The sequence below is a fragment of the Microtus ochrogaster genome, chromosome 2 (genome assembly GCF_000317375.1).
Source record: "Microtus ochrogaster isolate Prairie Vole_2 chromosome 2, MicOch1.0, whole genome shotgun sequence".
Lineage (NCBI taxonomy): Eukaryota > Metazoa > Chordata > Mammalia > Rodentia > Cricetidae > Microtus > Microtus ochrogaster.
This window is the reverse complement of record NC_022010.1, coordinates 66,253,743-66,271,058: the sequence shown is the minus strand read 5'-3', so window position 1 is coordinate 66,271,058 and position 17,316 is coordinate 66,253,743. Positions and strand designations below refer to the sequence as shown.

General features: G+C 41.1%; 1 protein-coding gene across 1 annotated transcript in view; it reads right to left on the bottom strand.

The window, feature by feature from the left end:
• Impg2 (interphotoreceptor matrix proteoglycan 2) overlaps positions 1–17,316 on the bottom strand; it is a 76,043-nt gene that overhangs the window by 14,216 nt on the left and 44,511 nt on the right. Inside the window, 4 exon segments of the mRNA XM_005345137.1 lie at positions 2,707–2,795; positions 4,163–4,407; positions 14,161–14,181; positions 16,207–16,265. Of these exon segments, the coding sequence (XP_005345194.1) occupies positions 2,707–2,795; positions 4,163–4,407; positions 14,161–14,181; positions 16,207–16,265 (414 nt within the window).

Here is a 17,316-nt window from a genome sequence, read left to right as displayed (position 1 = left end):
CTACATATATTCTTCTTTCACCCTCTATCTTAGTTTGTGAGACAGGGTTTCTCATTCACCAACAGTCTAGATAAACGAGCTCTGGGGACCCTGTTGCACCCCTGTTCTAGCACTAGTGTGGCAGATGAGCACTGCCACACCCACTTTTTATGTGGATGCTGGGAATGTGAACCAAGTTTGTCATGTCTGAGTGGCAGGCCCTTTACAGACTGGCCTTTATGGTCATCCCCAAAATCTTTAATTCGGTGTGTAAACTACCATCACAGCTCGCCTACAGTTAGAGAGGTCCCGGGATGATGGGATTAGAAGTGGCGCTGTAGGTAGCCTTGCGTCTACATTCTGGATGGACTGCAGGAGAGGAGCTATTGAGATGGGAACAGATAGGACAGAGGTTTCTCCATCTTGTACTGTTGCTGAAGCTGTGTCCAGGTTTAACTAGACTCTGATCTTGATGTAGAATCCCATGGAAAACTACCGAACGCCATTCTAAGAAACAATCGTAGGATGTCCTAGCTAACTTATCTTAGGCTTTGCTAAAACTGCCTGTTTGTGCAGAACCTCCTCTAGCTCACCGCTCATCTTAGCTTCCTGTTTGTGCCGAACTCCCTCCTGCTGAACTTAGCTTCTCTGTCTTCAAACTGCTTACTCTGCAAAGTCCCCTGCAGCTGCTGAGCGAGACACCTGGACAAGATTTCTGCCTTCAAAACCCGGGAGTTGTGGACACTCGGAGCCACACCTAGGTCCCCGAACACTTGGTGTGGCCCCAGCTGGCTGGAATAAAGACTCTTAATTGGCTCTCCTCTGTGTCTGAGTGGTCATCTCTGGTGACCGCCCGTAACACTGTGTCATCTTATTTGTTTGGAAATCTGTCTGCCACCCGTCTGCAAATGTCTCATGGGCAGGACCACACCTCATTCCGCTTAGTTTCCTTGGTACCTAGCACATAAAAAGCACAAAATAAATATATTTGAATGGAGAGGTAAGCAAACACCTAATTAATGTGCCATCTGACGTCAATATCCGCAAACCATTCTTCCTCTAATACAGCGCTTGTTTCCGTCCATACGTCCCTGAATGTGCCCGTTCTTGTCTGATCTCATCTCTAATATAGTACTCAGTGAAAAGTGTATTTCTGTGCTGCAGAAATGGCTCAGAGATTAAGAGCACTGGCTGCTCTTACAGAGGTCCTGAGTTCAATTCCTAGCAACTACACAGTAGGAGAAAAAAAAAAAAGAAAAGTATATTTCTCATGACTCCACACTTAAAATTAAGTTGCTCAGTAAAATAGATGGTTATATATATGAATGATCAAATGAATTTGCTTTCTAATTTCTATTGTTGTCCTGAAAAAATACATATAAACAAGTAACATTATATAGACTGAGTAAGTTGTATTTGTGCATTTAGGAGTGTGTGTGTGTGTGTGTGTGTGTGTATGTGTTTGTGTATGTGTGTGTGTGTGTGTGTGCATGTGCACACGCACATAAAAGCAATTAAAGACAAAGAGTCCATGAATTTGAAAGAAAGCAAGGGTAGTACACGGGAGGGTTTTGAGGGAGGAAAGAAAAGGGGTAATGATATAATATTAATCTCAAATTTTTTTGAGTTTAATCTGAAATTTAATCTCAAATTTTTCCCATTAGAGATCTAATTTCAAGAACTAATGATTTCAAACAGCTGGTACAAAGACATTTTAAGAAAGTAAGAACATTATCTGTGGCTGTTGGATGTGAAGAGTCCCCCACCCCCACCTACGTGTCCCTGTGCTAACACTGAACCATCCCCACACAAGGAGTCCTTGTGTTGGCATTGGTGGTGTCAATTCTGCAGCTTCACACACATGAGGAAGTATTCTTTTGCCCTCAATATCTCTGTATAAGTGAAATGGGAAATAGAGATGTGGTGGGGAAAGGGGATGGTAAGAACAAAAGGGACGGTTCATTCCGTTCTGCTTCTGCACAGATGGAAATGTTGCACTCCGACTTAAAGGAAGGCTGTGAGCAGGCGAGACTACTCTCTGGGTGAAAGCTTGCTGCACAAGCCTGCAGCCCGAGTTCAGAGGCATGCCTGACCCCACAAAAACAGAAGAGAAGAACCAACTCCCCAGAGCTGCCTGTTGATCTCCACACTCCGTGTGCATCCCCCACATACATTATGGGTACACACACATAAAATAATAATAAACAATAAAATTCACTTAAGAGAATGACTAATTTTAGGATTAAAAATAGGAATATTTTTCAGCTAGGCAATATCTTCACTCTTTTTCCCTTCCATACATTATTCTACTGCCAGTGCTCAACTTTCCCTCAATACACAATCCTTGAAATAAAAAATTTCTACTCTGTAGTTATGAATATCAATGTGTAGTCTTGGCTATTTTTTAAAAAAATCCTATTTCTAGGTAACGAAAAAACAACTCAGTGGCACTTCCAGCTTAATTACCGTCTAACAAGTATGAGCAGCAAGTACTTGTGTCCCATATGGTGTTTGCAATCCAAACTTCATTCAACCACTGAGAAAGGCTTAAATTTTCTGAACCAATATTTGGTTCCCTTGAGCTGACCACTGTGAGCGATGATCCAGGCACAGGCAGAAGAATGCATGAAATGGAGGCAGTGAGGTAAAATCTCGATGCCAAAGTGGCAGAGGCTGTGAAGAGGAGAGGTTTCGGGGGTAGGGCTGGCCTAAGGCACAGTGGCTTACCAGAGCAGAGGGTGCTGTCACCTGAAGAGTTGAACTTTCGGTGCTCCAAGAAGCTATGTCTTCTGTTTGGGGGAGCAAAACTCCTCTCACTGAGGAAAGACAATGTAAGGCATCATTTCTGAGCCACTGCTGTATCTGAGATCTGCAGCACACAGGCACACACTCGACCGTAGAAGGAAGCTGTTTGAAAGGTGCCACAGCAAATTAACACGGTCTGAGCAAGCTGCTGTGCTCACGAAACTCGGTCCCTCCAACCCTGATCTGCAGTCTGATTTAATTATTATATAGACAAAATGTAAACCAAACTTGGAAATCTGTAACACAGCGCAAATGGTAAGCCAATCACAATAGCTGTGCTTCCATGAGACCACACTCACATGAGGCAAAAGCTAAGTTTCAAACAATCCCTCTCCATACCTCAGTCCTGTTTCTTATATGTCACTTCCAATTTTCTATTCATAAACATTCTGGAGAGTCATAGAATATGTCCTGGGTCTTGGGGATGCATTACTCACAAGTCATTCTTTGATAAATTAGAGTGTTACCCTCTTCCTCTAAGAATGAATCTTTAGGGCCAGCAGCAAATGGCTTAGTGTGAAAGGTCCCTGCAACCACCAAGCCAGACAACCCAAGTTCAGCCCCCAGGATCCAAATAGTATAAGGAAATGACAGACTCCCACATATCAGCCTAGGACCGCCACACAGACACTGTGATGTGCACACATCCATATAAATAAACAATTTTAAGACATCGTTATAAGTATGTTTCTAGTTCTCCACTTTAGCAACGTATGTTTTTTTTCCTCTTTTCTCGCTTCAGTTAAATATGTTATGCTGGAAGTTTTAAAGGTTAAAGGGCCCATACGTGACGGCATCATGTCAAAGCAAACAGAAAATAGGCAATATCGGCAAATAAGTTAGAACTCTGTCCCCCTCTCCTGTATGATCCCAGCTCCATCTGCTCATTATGACCCATGACAGGATTGCCACAGTTATTGAAGGTCGAACTTAGTGTTGAGCTTTCTGGGCTCAGCATTTGGCTCCTTAAGCCAGCTTCCCTTAGCTTTCCTCCATGGTTCTTTTTTTTTGCCAATTTTTAAGCCTTGGCCCACTGGCCTTTTCAACGGCTCACACTGCAGTTGCCGTGTAGCACTGTAGCCTGCTGCGGTTCATATTTCCTTTTTCTTACACTCTGTTCCCCCCTCAAGCTGCTTCTAACTGCCATGCTGTTCTCCACTTTCCCCCTCTGTGACCTTCCTGGAAGACACATTCCAGGAAGCCCAGGACTAATCCATCCCAAATGACTGTAGGATGAAGCTCCATTTATCAGCATGGGTCCTGTCTTGTGCAGTCTAAGAAAGTAGAACCATATATATTAGTGAGGTGAATCTTCACCAGACGATATCGGAAAAGGAGGGAAATTACATTCGGGTGTCAGGAGTGATATTCAACTCACCATTGACAAGCTGGAGAGACTTGGGATCTGGATTCAAAGAGGAATTTCCCATCAGAAAGTTTTGGTGCAGCGTCTCAGCAATATACTCTCTGAAGTTGCTAATTGTGTAAACGGCAGTGGGCTTATCATCCAGCTCGACAAGGCCATGGTTTTCCACCTTGTTGGAGTGAAGGCTTATGAGGTCCCAGGTGGTATTGCTGATGGCCTCACCATTGAAGGTAGCCTCATAGAGAACATCAATCCCACTATGGATGATAGGGGAACAGATTAGGTCCAGCTAAAACATCACAAGAAAGCAGCTTTGGGTCTAGAGACAGCATTAGGTCAAGAATTTCTATCAAAACGTGGCACCTCTTCCCCTCCCCAGAGAGTGGAGGGCCATAGCTCCAATACCAGGACAAGAATTCTAAGGAAGCCACAGAGTTAACCCTATCACAGCATCAGAGGTTCTTCATGCCCCACACTTTGAACCATTTCCCTTTCTTTCAAAGCCAACTCCCTTCTTTTCAATAATTCCCTTCCTCCTTCCTCCTCAATGTGAGCAACAGTTCATGGGGAGAAAATCTAACTGTCGAGGCTGCCAAACTAATCAGAATTTCAGTGGTGTGGAGAGGCTGGGATGTTGCAAGGCCAGAGCCAAAGTAATAGCCATTTACTGCCCGCCTCTGTGGGTTACTTAGCGCCTGTGTTACTAGTAGATAAATCCTTCAGAGTGTGCAAAACAGAGCCCCAGCTCCCAACAACCCCAAAACTAAGATAATATCAGGGGTCTACAACAGAGATTTCTCCACTTTATCATGACCCACCTCCCTGATATCTCCACCACTATATTTTAAAAATATGCTGACTTAGGACTTTCTTTGCTCTAATACCATGAAAAGTTCATGAAAGTACTCTCACATTGGCACATGGATTTTGATGCAACCGAAACCTATGTTCCCAGGCATAGTCACTTTATATATGGCTCTAGAATGTATTATCTCTTCTCTTCTCTGGGAGATATTTCTTGCATCAAGATTCGTTACAATTTATACTTCTGTTAGAAAAGATATACTGGTCTGTTCAGATGACTTAGACAATGATGGAGTTTGCCACCAAGCCTGATGACCTGAGTTCAATCCCTGGACCCACAATAGTGTGAAGAAGAGAACCAACTCCCACAAGCTGACCCTAACCTCTGTTCACATTGTATGGTATGCGTGTATGCACATGTACACATGGATGTGCGCATGCCCATATACACACATACCTTCTAACTCCTCCCCAAAAGAATATAAAGTTTTTCTCATATTTTCTTATTATTGCTATTAGAAAAGTTAGGTACTAAACCACAGATATTTATTGAGGAGAAAAAAAATCAAACTTTTAGGTAAAAAGTTAAATGTTTTTGAAAATAAAGCAACTTATTTTTCTAATATAGAAAAATGATAGATGATAGACAGACAGGCAGACAGAGAGCAGGCTAGGATATTTTCTAAAATGACAGCTATGTGAATCTTTCAGGAGACCTACTTCTGAGTGATGGGCCAGAGAATTTAGAGTTCAATAAATTTAAGGCAAAACTGAAAAGTGTGTTATGACATGATTTTTTTCTTTGACCTGTTTACAACACTCTGATGCTTACTAATTCTATTTCTAACTTAGAAATCCTTATGGGTTTTTTGATTTTTCTCTTTTATCTTTTTTTCTTTCGATGATTCCTTCATTGATGAATGAAATGGAACAACAGGAAGTGGTAGCAAACAACTATTTCCAAAGTAAGCTTTTTCACTGACCCTTTGTACAAGCAAGTGAAAAGGAGTGGGACAAAGGAGGGAGAACAAACAAGCAGTAGCTGGTGTGTTGTTTTACATTTCCTTAGCCATTTGAAGAAATAACATGAGAAGATAAAGTTGGGAGCCGATGGGAATGTGTCTCCTGAACAGTCAGTCACCCACCCACTCAGGCATCTCCACAACTAAACGCTAATAGCTTTTATGTGCTCTCAACATGCCTTTACCTCGGTCAGTTTTCACAAAAGCTTATTCAAGGTTTTATATTTTCAGAATATTGTTAAGGAAACAATAATAAAGTTAGAAGAGAAGGCAAAAGGCTCCTTGGAATTTTGTAGGGAAGATGTGGTGAGGCCAGGCTTCCGCTTCCGCTCCAAGCAATCACCTGACAGAGTCATTATGAGGGCATCTCTGTGTCCGTCACCACCACACTGCCCCCAGCTTGCCTCTTCACACAGCCTGCACATCTGGTACACAGGATACCTCCAGGGCCAAGAACAAAAACAGCACTCAAGCCAGATGTGTAATGGAATATATCTATTTCAGACATTCCATGGCAGCAAGTGATTACCAACTCAAAACACAAAAACAGACAGCATCTTCCCAGGAAATTATATATTTGTGTGCACAGATGTAGATATATGCATGAGTATATCATATGTGTGTGAGTATATCATCCATAATTGAATAGGTACCTCCTCGATTACAACTTTCATGTGCTTGTAAAAAGATTTTGTTATTGAGACTGCCTCTCTCTCCTCTTAAGTTTCCAGTGCCAATATTCATCTTGGCAATTCATACTGAGAGCTGCCCCGTGTCTATTACATAAGCAGAAATCTAGACATGAAATGAAGTTTCTTGAATGAATGTCATCTTTACTGAACCTTCAGGAAGGCTGATTAACTGATTAGGACTTCAATGATGGGAAAGTTTGGAATATTGCAAGACTAGAGGCAAATTATCTTGGGTCATCTTTAGTTCTATTCATAGACATGTACTAGCCTTCTCTGTGTGTGACCTAACATCTTTGTGACTAGGAGGTAAATTCCTGAGATTGTGCAAACAGACCCCTAGTTTCCACCACTGAAAGGCTAAGATGGCCATCAGATGCCATCTAAGGCCTACAGCTGACATTTCCTGCTTTTCTGTGCCCATCTGTCCATGTTTCTCTCACTGTATTTGAAAGAGCCTCTGTTACTGTTTATCCTGTTACTATAAAACTCCTTGAAATCTTTACCGCATCAGAACATGGAACTTGGGTAACATGAAGTCTATGTTTCTAGGACACAGCCACTCACATTTGACTCCAGAATTAACAATCCTATCCCCTTAGAGGTGAGAGCTTTACTTTCACATGGGCACCAGTGTACTGGGGCTTCTTTAAAGGTATCCCCATAGGTTAAAAACAAGTATAACAAACTGCCCTGGTTTGATGATAGTGGTCATTCGCATCACCCAACTTCCTCTGAGTTTGAGCTTATGAAAGAGACTTTTGATTGTAACTTCTCATGGGTTTTCCTATGGGGAAGGAATACATGAGCTAGACAATGCAAAACTCTCACAGTTGGTGGGTGCATTCCCCATTTGAAAAAGATCGATTGAAAAGAATTGTCTTTTGTGGTTTAGGGATCATGCAGTGGTCTTTAGAAGTCTTCCTTTCCTTCTTGTAAGTACTGTCTAGTTCGGGCCTGTCCTGATGAACACAGTGCAGATGATGATACCCTAGTCTATAGAGGATGCCTGTAAGTACTGTCTAGTTCGGGCCTGTCCTGATAGACACAGTGCAGATGATACCCTAGTCTATAGAGGATGCCTGTAAGTACTGTCTAGTTTGGGCCTGTCCTGATAGACACGGTGCAGATGATACCCTAGTCTATAGAGGATGCCTGTAAGCAACCAGACCTCTCCAACCTTCCTCCCCACCCTGCCTGTTAACATACATAATTGATTACATTGAGAAAAAGAAATTCTGGGTCCTTTCAATATTGATTTCCTCCCAGATCTGACAAGCATCCTATTCTAAAGGGTGACTTCGAGTACTTAAAAAGTGATGACTGATACTCCAGTAAACAGACCCTCAGCCACATTCCAAATAGAAGAGGCATCAAGGCAGCAGGGGAGCTAGTTAGATAGCGTTGAGTAGAGAAAGGGCACTAGTGGGAACATGGGGGGACAAAAGGGGGGAAGAGGGTGAACATGACTGAAAGCCGTTATGACATGTGGAGGGCATGTCCTCAACTCCTCCAGCAATCAAAGCCTTTCAATGTTTTAGGCTAAAAGGTTAATCTGTGAGTCATTTTCGATCTTTCTCTTTAAGGAAAGGAACAATATGATGATTTCAAGGCATAAAACAATAAGAGGATGCCTTCTCGTTCCAACTTACCATGCCAAACTCCCCATTTCTCTTTGGAAACCTCTGGTCTTTTGATGTCCAGCCACACACCAATCCTCAGATCTTTGCATGCCCATTTATTTCCCCCAGTCCATTCATCCCCTTATACTCATGAACGGATGTGCGCATGCCTCCTTCACCTTCCTATGCCTTTTATGCTTCAGCTTAACTGGCACCTCCTGGGGGAGTTTCTTTCTCACACTGACAACATGGGTCATGTTCTATCTCTCCCACCATCTGGACGGACACAGTTGTTATTCCAAACATCAGAGTAATGCATTCCAAGCATCCAGAACAATGCCTAGCTCATGGTGTCTCAATAAATACTTCCAAAAGTAATGACAAAGTGATAGATGCTATCACTAATATAAACAGATCAGATCATTTTAAGTTTTGCCACTTAAAGGGCACTTCATCTTTAATATTTAGATATATTTAGAAATATTTTCTGTCCCGAAATATAAAAAGAACAACTTTTACCCTGAAGAGTATGTCTATTTTCTTTGTTCATTTGTGTTCAGTACTCATTTAATACATTGTTTCCGGGTCACCCACAACTCAATGCCACATTCTTTGAGAGCCTGGTCGGATAAATCACATCTGTATATTCAGAAAGTTGGGCTCCTCCTCAAAGTATCCGTACAACAGATTATACTTTCTTGTGGTGTTAGCATGACTCTATGACAGGAAACAATGGCAAAAGTTAAGAAAAGGAGGAAGGGGAGAGGAAAATGAGTAGGGGGGAAGAGGAAGAAGATGAGGCTGTGCCTAACAGAACTCCAATGGCTTCCTCAGTATGTGAAATACTGGGCCAGGAAAGTCAAGCACTCATTTACTGACAGGCTAGCATGCGCCTTGCATGGCTTTTAAACATGAAGGAGAGAAGATCGTGAGAAATGTTCTTGGATGAGAAGTCTATGCAAATCGGGAAGTCTGCGTTAGATTACCAACCTTGTTCTTTGCTGACAACGTATCATTTTGCCTCCCAGTATTTGCCTTGCTCATCTAAAGAGAGTACGTCTTCTATAACGTACCTTCTCTAGTAAAGACAAATTCATTAAGAAAGATAAAATGACCCAGAAAGATACTCTAATTTATTATCATGTTTTTGTCTTGGAACAAGAGCTCAAAGAAATACTTGCAATACCAAGAAACCATGTATTCTCAAAGCCAAGAACTTCACTGTGACCCAGGAAAGCTGCATTTTGGCAAGTCATAAAGTGCAAAGACTGCTCTGGATGAAGGAAATTTTTTAAAATTTCAAGATGCCAAGGAAGACCACAAGAGAGGTAGACAGAACATTTCTGATCGAAGAAAGCTGTGCTGGGCCCACACCCAGTAACCTGAGGTGCATTTCAGTGTGAATCACCCTGGCACCCATCAGTTTGGCGTCAATCATATGGAGGAAAGATTCGCCCTTATTCTCTCACCCCAGATACCCCGATCGGTTATTTTGCTGTGCACATTTTACTTATCATCACTCAAGTTTAATAATAAGAGTAGGGTATTTCAGGGATATTCAGACAATGCCTCTCTAGTAATGTTTCTCTTCTAGAAAGGAAGTGTATGCTTGCTTACAACGCCTGAAGCTGAAGTTAGGACATGTGTCTGCCAGATCAGCATACTATCTGTTCCTTTCAAATGGGTTCTGCTGAGTCTGTGTAATAAGTGGGGATTGCACATAGTAAAAAGCAAATCAAAAATTTCACATGCATCTAAAGGCCGGTGGCAAAGGAGGACAGAGTTTAGATTCTCTATTTCTGTTCTACACGGTCGCTCATGAACAACTCAGAACATCAGCATATCAAATTTATAAATCAGTTCGGCCAACTAGCTGACACTACCCAATAACACTACACAATTTTGGAAATCCTGTCTTGGCTAATGTTCTATACTAGTGTAGTAACTTCATATTTACTACACAGTAAATATGTTCTACACAGGACTGTTAGCAGTCAGCAAATGGCTACTACCCATCCGTTTGATACTAGGGCTAACCTCAAGATTCAGGGCTGTTTCCACAGTCTGATCACCATAAGAAGGAACTAAACAGCTAGATCTCTTGAATGCATAGTGCAGAGCAGGTTACAATCACTAAAAGTAGAAACCCAAATTCTGATTGGTCAAGATATCTGTAGCTCCTAGTCATGTAACTTTCAACAAGACAGTCTGTCTCTCTAAAACAAAATGTCCTCACTAGCCAAAAGATACAAATACAAATCCTCATTTTACTATTCTACAAGGGTACTAAAATGATAACATTTTAAGGAAAAAAAGGATTATCACCCTACACATTCCTAAAAGACAAAACTCAAAAACTATTCATTTCTCTATGCATGGTGTTTGCCCAATAACAAAGCATTTCATAAATACTTGTTATAATAATGTAAATGAGATCAGAAAGACCTTTTCAAACCAAGGTGTCAACCCTAGATGTTTATTGGGGTTGGTTGCTGTGACCTCCCTCATTCCATGCACACCAAATTCCACAATATTCAAGCACTTTAAATGCAGTGGAATACACACTGCATGCATCTTTCAACTTACTTCAGGTTAGCAAGAAACCTGGCACTAGGAAAAGTCTCAGGAATCCACAAGGATAACCCCGGTTAAGAGTCTAAACAATGTGGCATAACTGTATGTAGAAAAATAAAAATAGATCCATATCTATTACCATGCACAAAACTCAAGTCCAAATGGATCAAAGATCTCAACATAAAGCCAGCTACATTGAACCTCACAGAAGAGAAGGTGGGAAGTACACTTGAATGCATTGGCACAGGAGACCACTTCCTAAATACCCCAGTAGCACAGACACTGAGAGAAACAATTAACAAATGGGACCTCCTGAAACTGAAAAGCTTCTGTAAAGCAAAGGATACAGTCAACAAGACAAAACAACAGCTTACAGAATGGGAAAAGATCTTCACTAACCCCACATCTGACATAAGTCTGATCTCCAAAATATACAAAGAACTCAAGAAATTTGTCATCAAAAGAACAAATCATCCAATAAAATAATGGAGTACACATCTAAACAGAGAACTCTCAACAGAGGAATTTAAAATGGCTGAAAGACATTTAAGGAAATGTTCAACATCCTTAGTCATCAGAGAAATACAAATCAAAACAACTCTGAGATTCCATCTGACACCTGAAAGAATGGCCAAACCAAAAACACTGATGACAACTTATGCTGGAAAGGTTGTGGGGTAAAGGGAACATTTCTGCATTGCTAGTGGGAGTGTAAGCTGGTACGGCCCCTTTGGATATCAGTATGGCGATTTCTCAGAAAATTAGGAAACAACCTTTCTCAAGACCCTACAGTACCACTTTTAGGTATATATCCAAAGGATGTTCAATTGTACCACAAGGACATGTGCTCAACTATGTTCATAGCAGCTTTGTTTGACATAGCCAGAACCTGGAAACAACCTAAATGCCTCTCGACCAAAGAATGGATAAGGAAAATGTGGTACATTTACACAATGGAGTACTACACAGCAGAAACAAATAATGACACCTTGAAATTTGCAGGCAAATGGATGGATCTAGAAAACATCATATCAAGTGAGGTAACCAAGACCCAGAAAGACAAAGATCATATATACTGACTCATAAGTGGCTTTTAGGCATAAATCAAAGAAAACTAGCCTACAATTCACAATCCCAGAGAACTTAGACAACAATGAGGACCCTAAGAGAGACATACAGGGATCTAATCTACATGGCAAGTAGAAAAGGACAAGATCTCCTGAGTAAATTTGGAGCATGGGGACCATGGGATAGGGTTGAAGGGCAGGGTAGAGAAGGAGGGAAACAGAGAAAAATGTAAAATTAGTAAAAAGAATAAAAAGAAAAAAAAGAATCTAAGCAATAGTGGAGAGGGTGCCTGAATTGGCCTTCAGATTGATGACCTTAATTGTCATCATAGAACCTTCATCCAGTAACTGATGGAAGCTGATACAACGCTCCCTAGAGTCCAGTCAGAGAGAGGTAGGAGTGATAATGTGAGCAGAGGGGTCAAGACTGTGATGGGGAATCCCACAGAAACAGCTCACCCATGCTAGTGGGAGCTCACTGACTTCGTGCTGACGGCTGGGGACCAAACTAGGCCCTCTGAAGGTAGGTGACAGTTGTGTAGCTTGGGAAATTTTGGGGGTCACTGGCAGTGGACATGCGACTTATCCTTGGTGCATGAACTGGCTTTTTGGAGCCCATTCCCTATGAAGGGATACCTTGTTCATCCTAGATACAAAGGGAAGGGCCTTGTTCCTGCCTCAAGTGATATGACAGACTTTGTTGACTGCCCATGGGAGGTCCTACCCTCTCCAAGGAGTAGATGGGGTGAGAAAGAAGGTGGGGAGACTAGTAGGAGGAGAGGAAGGGGAAATTGGGATTGGTATGTAAAACTTAAAAAAAAACTATTTAAAAAATTAAAATTAAAAACAGTGGTCCTCAAGCTTCCTAATGCAACCCTTTAATACAACTCCTCATGTTGTAGTGACCCTAACCATAAAATTATTTCATTGCTGCTTCATAACTGTAGTCTTGCTACTGCTATGAACCGTAATGTAAATATCTGGTATGTGACCCCTGTAGGTTAGATTGAGAACCAATATTTTAAATCCTCTCTAGAATGCTTCTCAATGTAAACGCTATCTGGGGCATAATAACAACCCAAAAAGGCCTGTATACATTCACTACAATATCTTTGTTTTTGATTTTTGCTCTATAGTGTTTTCATAAGCAGTATCTGAATACACAGATGCACAGGTATGGAAGCCAAAGATGCCGAGCCGACTGCAATGAAGAAACATTTCTGTAATAGCCGAACACTGCTATAGTTAGCCATGAATTTGCTTCACGGACTCCATTTGTAGTTACCAGACTTTTAAGAGAAGTAAATTAAGAATCCATGGACAAAACCAGCAACTTTCAAAACAGGGGTGACTGATTGTGTCTTTGCATTGTGCTTCCTAAGATTTCAAGAACAACTATCTTTACAAATAAGCTATCATCAAGTTCATCAAATGCACCTTAAAGTTCATTTGATTGAATGGCACAGAGAACTTGAAAGTGTGTTTGCTAATGTGTTTTATTCTTATTTTAAATTAACTTATTTAAAATAGTTAGTCAGCTCTCAGCCCTAGCCTATGAGTGAACTTCAGCCTAATGTCTCTGGAACTCCCATTTCAGTGTTCATAAAATGGTTTTCATTGGGCTGGAGAGATGGCTCAGCAGTTAAGAACATTGGCTGCTCTTCCAGAGGACCCAGATTCAATTCCCCAGCACCCACATGGCAGCTTATAACTGTCTGTAACTCCAGTTCCAAGGGATGTGACACCCTCACATAGATATACATACAGGCAAAACATCAATCACGGTTCATAAAATAAAAATCAATTAAATTATTTTTTTGAAAAAATGATTTTTGTCTTGGCAAGTTTGTTTTTTGTGGACAGAGAATTTCACTATGCAACCCAGGCTGGTTTTGAACTGGCAATCAGCCTGCCTCGGGTCTAAGAACTAAGATTATGGGTGTGTACCACCACAGACAGTGACCAAATAAAGCTTCACTGGGGAACAGCTGTCCTCTTTAGTTAACAATGCATCTCCTGTGTCTATGGCATGAGAAGTTGCAATAGGGACTCTGGCCTTCAAAGGTTAAAATGTTTATCATGGCTCTTTGTAGCTTGCCCACTTCTGGCCTATAAGGAGTAGCACAATGAGACTAGGAGAGACCGGAGACCTGAGCTGTGCTCTTCTGTGCCCTAGCACTAGATACTAACAGTGGACAACACAGAAATACCAAAAATACCAGAGACTTTTACCTGCCATTTTCCTGAGGAGACCTGGAAATAACAATAGTATCAGTTAGAGTTCAATTATCTTTGTAATTGTCACATCATTCATTGTTATTTGAAATGTCTTCTTAAGGAAAATATGTAACCAAATCAGATCTTAACTGTGCTAGAAGTTAAAACAGAAAGGGAGATTGAGGCTAGGCTGTTGGTCTACATGCTGAGTTCTAGGACAGTCAGGCCTACATAGAAAGATTGTGTTTCAAAAGACAAAAGGAAATGAAGGTGAAGAAAAAAAGAAGTCATCTTAAAGCCAAGGATTTTACAGTTTTTTTTTAACTTACCCTAAAAATACTTCTTAAGTGTGTGATTCATCTCTGTAAATCAGCTTACTGGCAGATCATCAGAAGATTTCAATTGCTGGTATTAAAATCAGGACTGGCAGGCTGGAGAGATGGCTCCGTAGTTAAGAGCACTTTGTACTAAGACCATTGGTAAAGGTCTGACCAGCTAGCCTCCGGTACATTGCATGGTGTTTAGTCTTTGTTTATTTTATAAAACAGGCATCAAACAGATGATCTTGGTCTGGAAAGATGCTTAGCAGTTCTGGAAGCATATTCTGGCTGCTCTTCCAGAGGACCCATATTGGATCCCCAGCACCCACATGGCAGCTCATATGCTGTAACTCTAGTCCCTGGGGACCCTATATCCTCTTCTAGTCTCTGGGGGTGGGGGCTGCACACATGCAGTATATAGTTACATGCAGGTAAAACACCCATATACACAAAGTAACAAAAATTTAAAAAAAAATAGAACATCTCCTACACCTGAAACTGTGCTAAGCGCTTTTCAAAAATTAATTCACTTAATCCTCATTAAGATTCATTAAGGACTGCTAATATCCACCTTGCATGTGAAGAGATGAAAGAACAAAGACATCGTTAATTTCCCCCAAAGTATTGCAGAAGCATTTTTAAAGTGGTACTCATAGGTGAATTTATTTTATTCAGAGGAAAAGTTGAGATCAAGTACTCCACTCAAAACCATCAGCCCAAGGTGCACAGGCAGCATTCCCAGCAGACAAGCTAGACAAAATGACTCTAGAGGTCATGTGTGCCACAGGCTATCATATGAGTGTGATCTTCATTCTGGCCATGTGGAGGTGCTGCAGTGCTCAGCTGGAAGGGGATAATGTCAAATAGATAGTGCATCAGGCATTGCCTCCCTGAACTAGGTAGTTATGTGCCCTTGGGTTAGTGATTTCAATTTTCTCTGTTCTGGTTTCTTTACAGAAGGAAACTGGGCACCATACACACACACACACACACACAGAGAGAGAGAGAGAGAGAGAGAGAGAGAGAGAGAGAGAGAGAGAGAGAGAGAGAGAGAGAGAAACACGCGCGTGCATACACACACACAGGCACACTATAAATGCTACATAAATACTTGCTATGATTGCTGCCAGCGCAAGTACTGCTGAGAACATGAAGCACAGCCCCAACTTGTGTCCCAGTATCCAACATCCATGCAAAAGCAATTGCCCAGCTCCCAAATAGAAGACTCTCATGTGGAGGTAACGAGAAAGCCCTGGAATATGAGCTATTTCATTTCAAAGTCCCTCCTCCACCCTCAGGTGAGAGCTGCTTGTCCACAGTAGGCTAGTTGATTCCTTTAACCTGTTTGTCCCTCCGGAAAAGGAGGGTTGGAAGTGTCTGCCCTGAGGATTGACAGTTACCTTACTACAACACTGAGAAGCTTCAGAGAAAGCCTGAAGTCACTTCTAGTCTGACTCCAGGATCCAGTACCTAATGAGAGCTGTATAGCTGGTCTAAACAAAGCCTAGGTTCTTACTATAGTCCAGCCTCAGACCGAGCTACATCTCCATGGATACATTACTTTGACGCTCATTAACTCAGTTTCACTTGCACAAAATTAGTGTTGATTAATTCACCAGAAGTAACATTATTGCAGCACTCCATTCACGTGCTGTTAGAATCTGTGTGGGGAACACCAGGCTAGTCCATTCAGACAAAGAGCAGCATGGCACACTCGCGTTATTAGAGTACATCTCTTTACCTGAATTCAAGAACACGCATCTCCTTGTATCCTGGCAACCCTGTGAATGCGTTTCCAACCTGTTCAGAACACAAATATAAAGAAGATAACTACGTAGACTATGCGAAAGAATATTTCAACGCTTTGAAGAACAGAACAAAGAGTATGCTTGTGTCTGACAATTATCGGAGCTCATACACATAGATCGAAGGTTATAATGTTAGAAAATGATGTTTACTGCAATATTATCATCATCTCTTTTTCATTTTAGCTTTCATGACTTTAGTGTGCCTTAATTTTATTTTTGTAACCTAAAAAAGCACATGTCTTATTAGTTAAAGCAACATTTTCCTCCTTTGTGTGAAACATTAATAAAAAAACATCCATTTCAAAAGAAGCTATAATAGTATTTGTATAACAACATTTTTAAATGTTATTATTCCAACTGGAAATCTGGCCCCAGCAGGCACCCTGGCAGAGTCAAGTGTCTGTTTTCTCTGAGTGTGAATGTGTCTGAGAGTCTGTTTCCTGTCCCCACATCACAAGAGAACTAGAAATACATTCAGCAGTCAACAAAAGTCTACAAGGCCCGAGTTATCCCCAGACAGATTGGTCGTCACAAAATAGATTAAGAAGCAGTGGCCAGATAACTCCGCTGGCTAAAATATCAATATATGAGTGTCACATCCGTGAGAGCTGGTTTCAATACCAAGTCTTTAAAATGCAGCCACATTATTTGAGACAGAGATTTTCTGTGCAATATCTCTACCTTTACTGGAACTTTAGACCAGTCTGTCTTCGAACTCACAGAGAATCTCCTGCCTCTGCCTCCTGAGAGCTGGGATTAAAGGCATGTGCCACCACTGCTCAGAGGTCTTTTGCTTTTATATTATAGCTTCCAATTTTTTGTTTTGTACTTTTTGTTTTTTGTGTGTATGTGAGTGTGTGGTTTTCTTATTTTTTCTTTTTGGTTAGTTTGCCTGTTTGTTTTTTTAAAAATAGAGAAAAAGAAATAGGTTGGACATTGAACTTTGAGTAGATGGGGCAACCTGAGAGGACTTGGGGAAGAGGTAATATAATTAGAACATATTGTGTGGATTCTTTTTAATAAAAATAAAATAAAGAGCTATT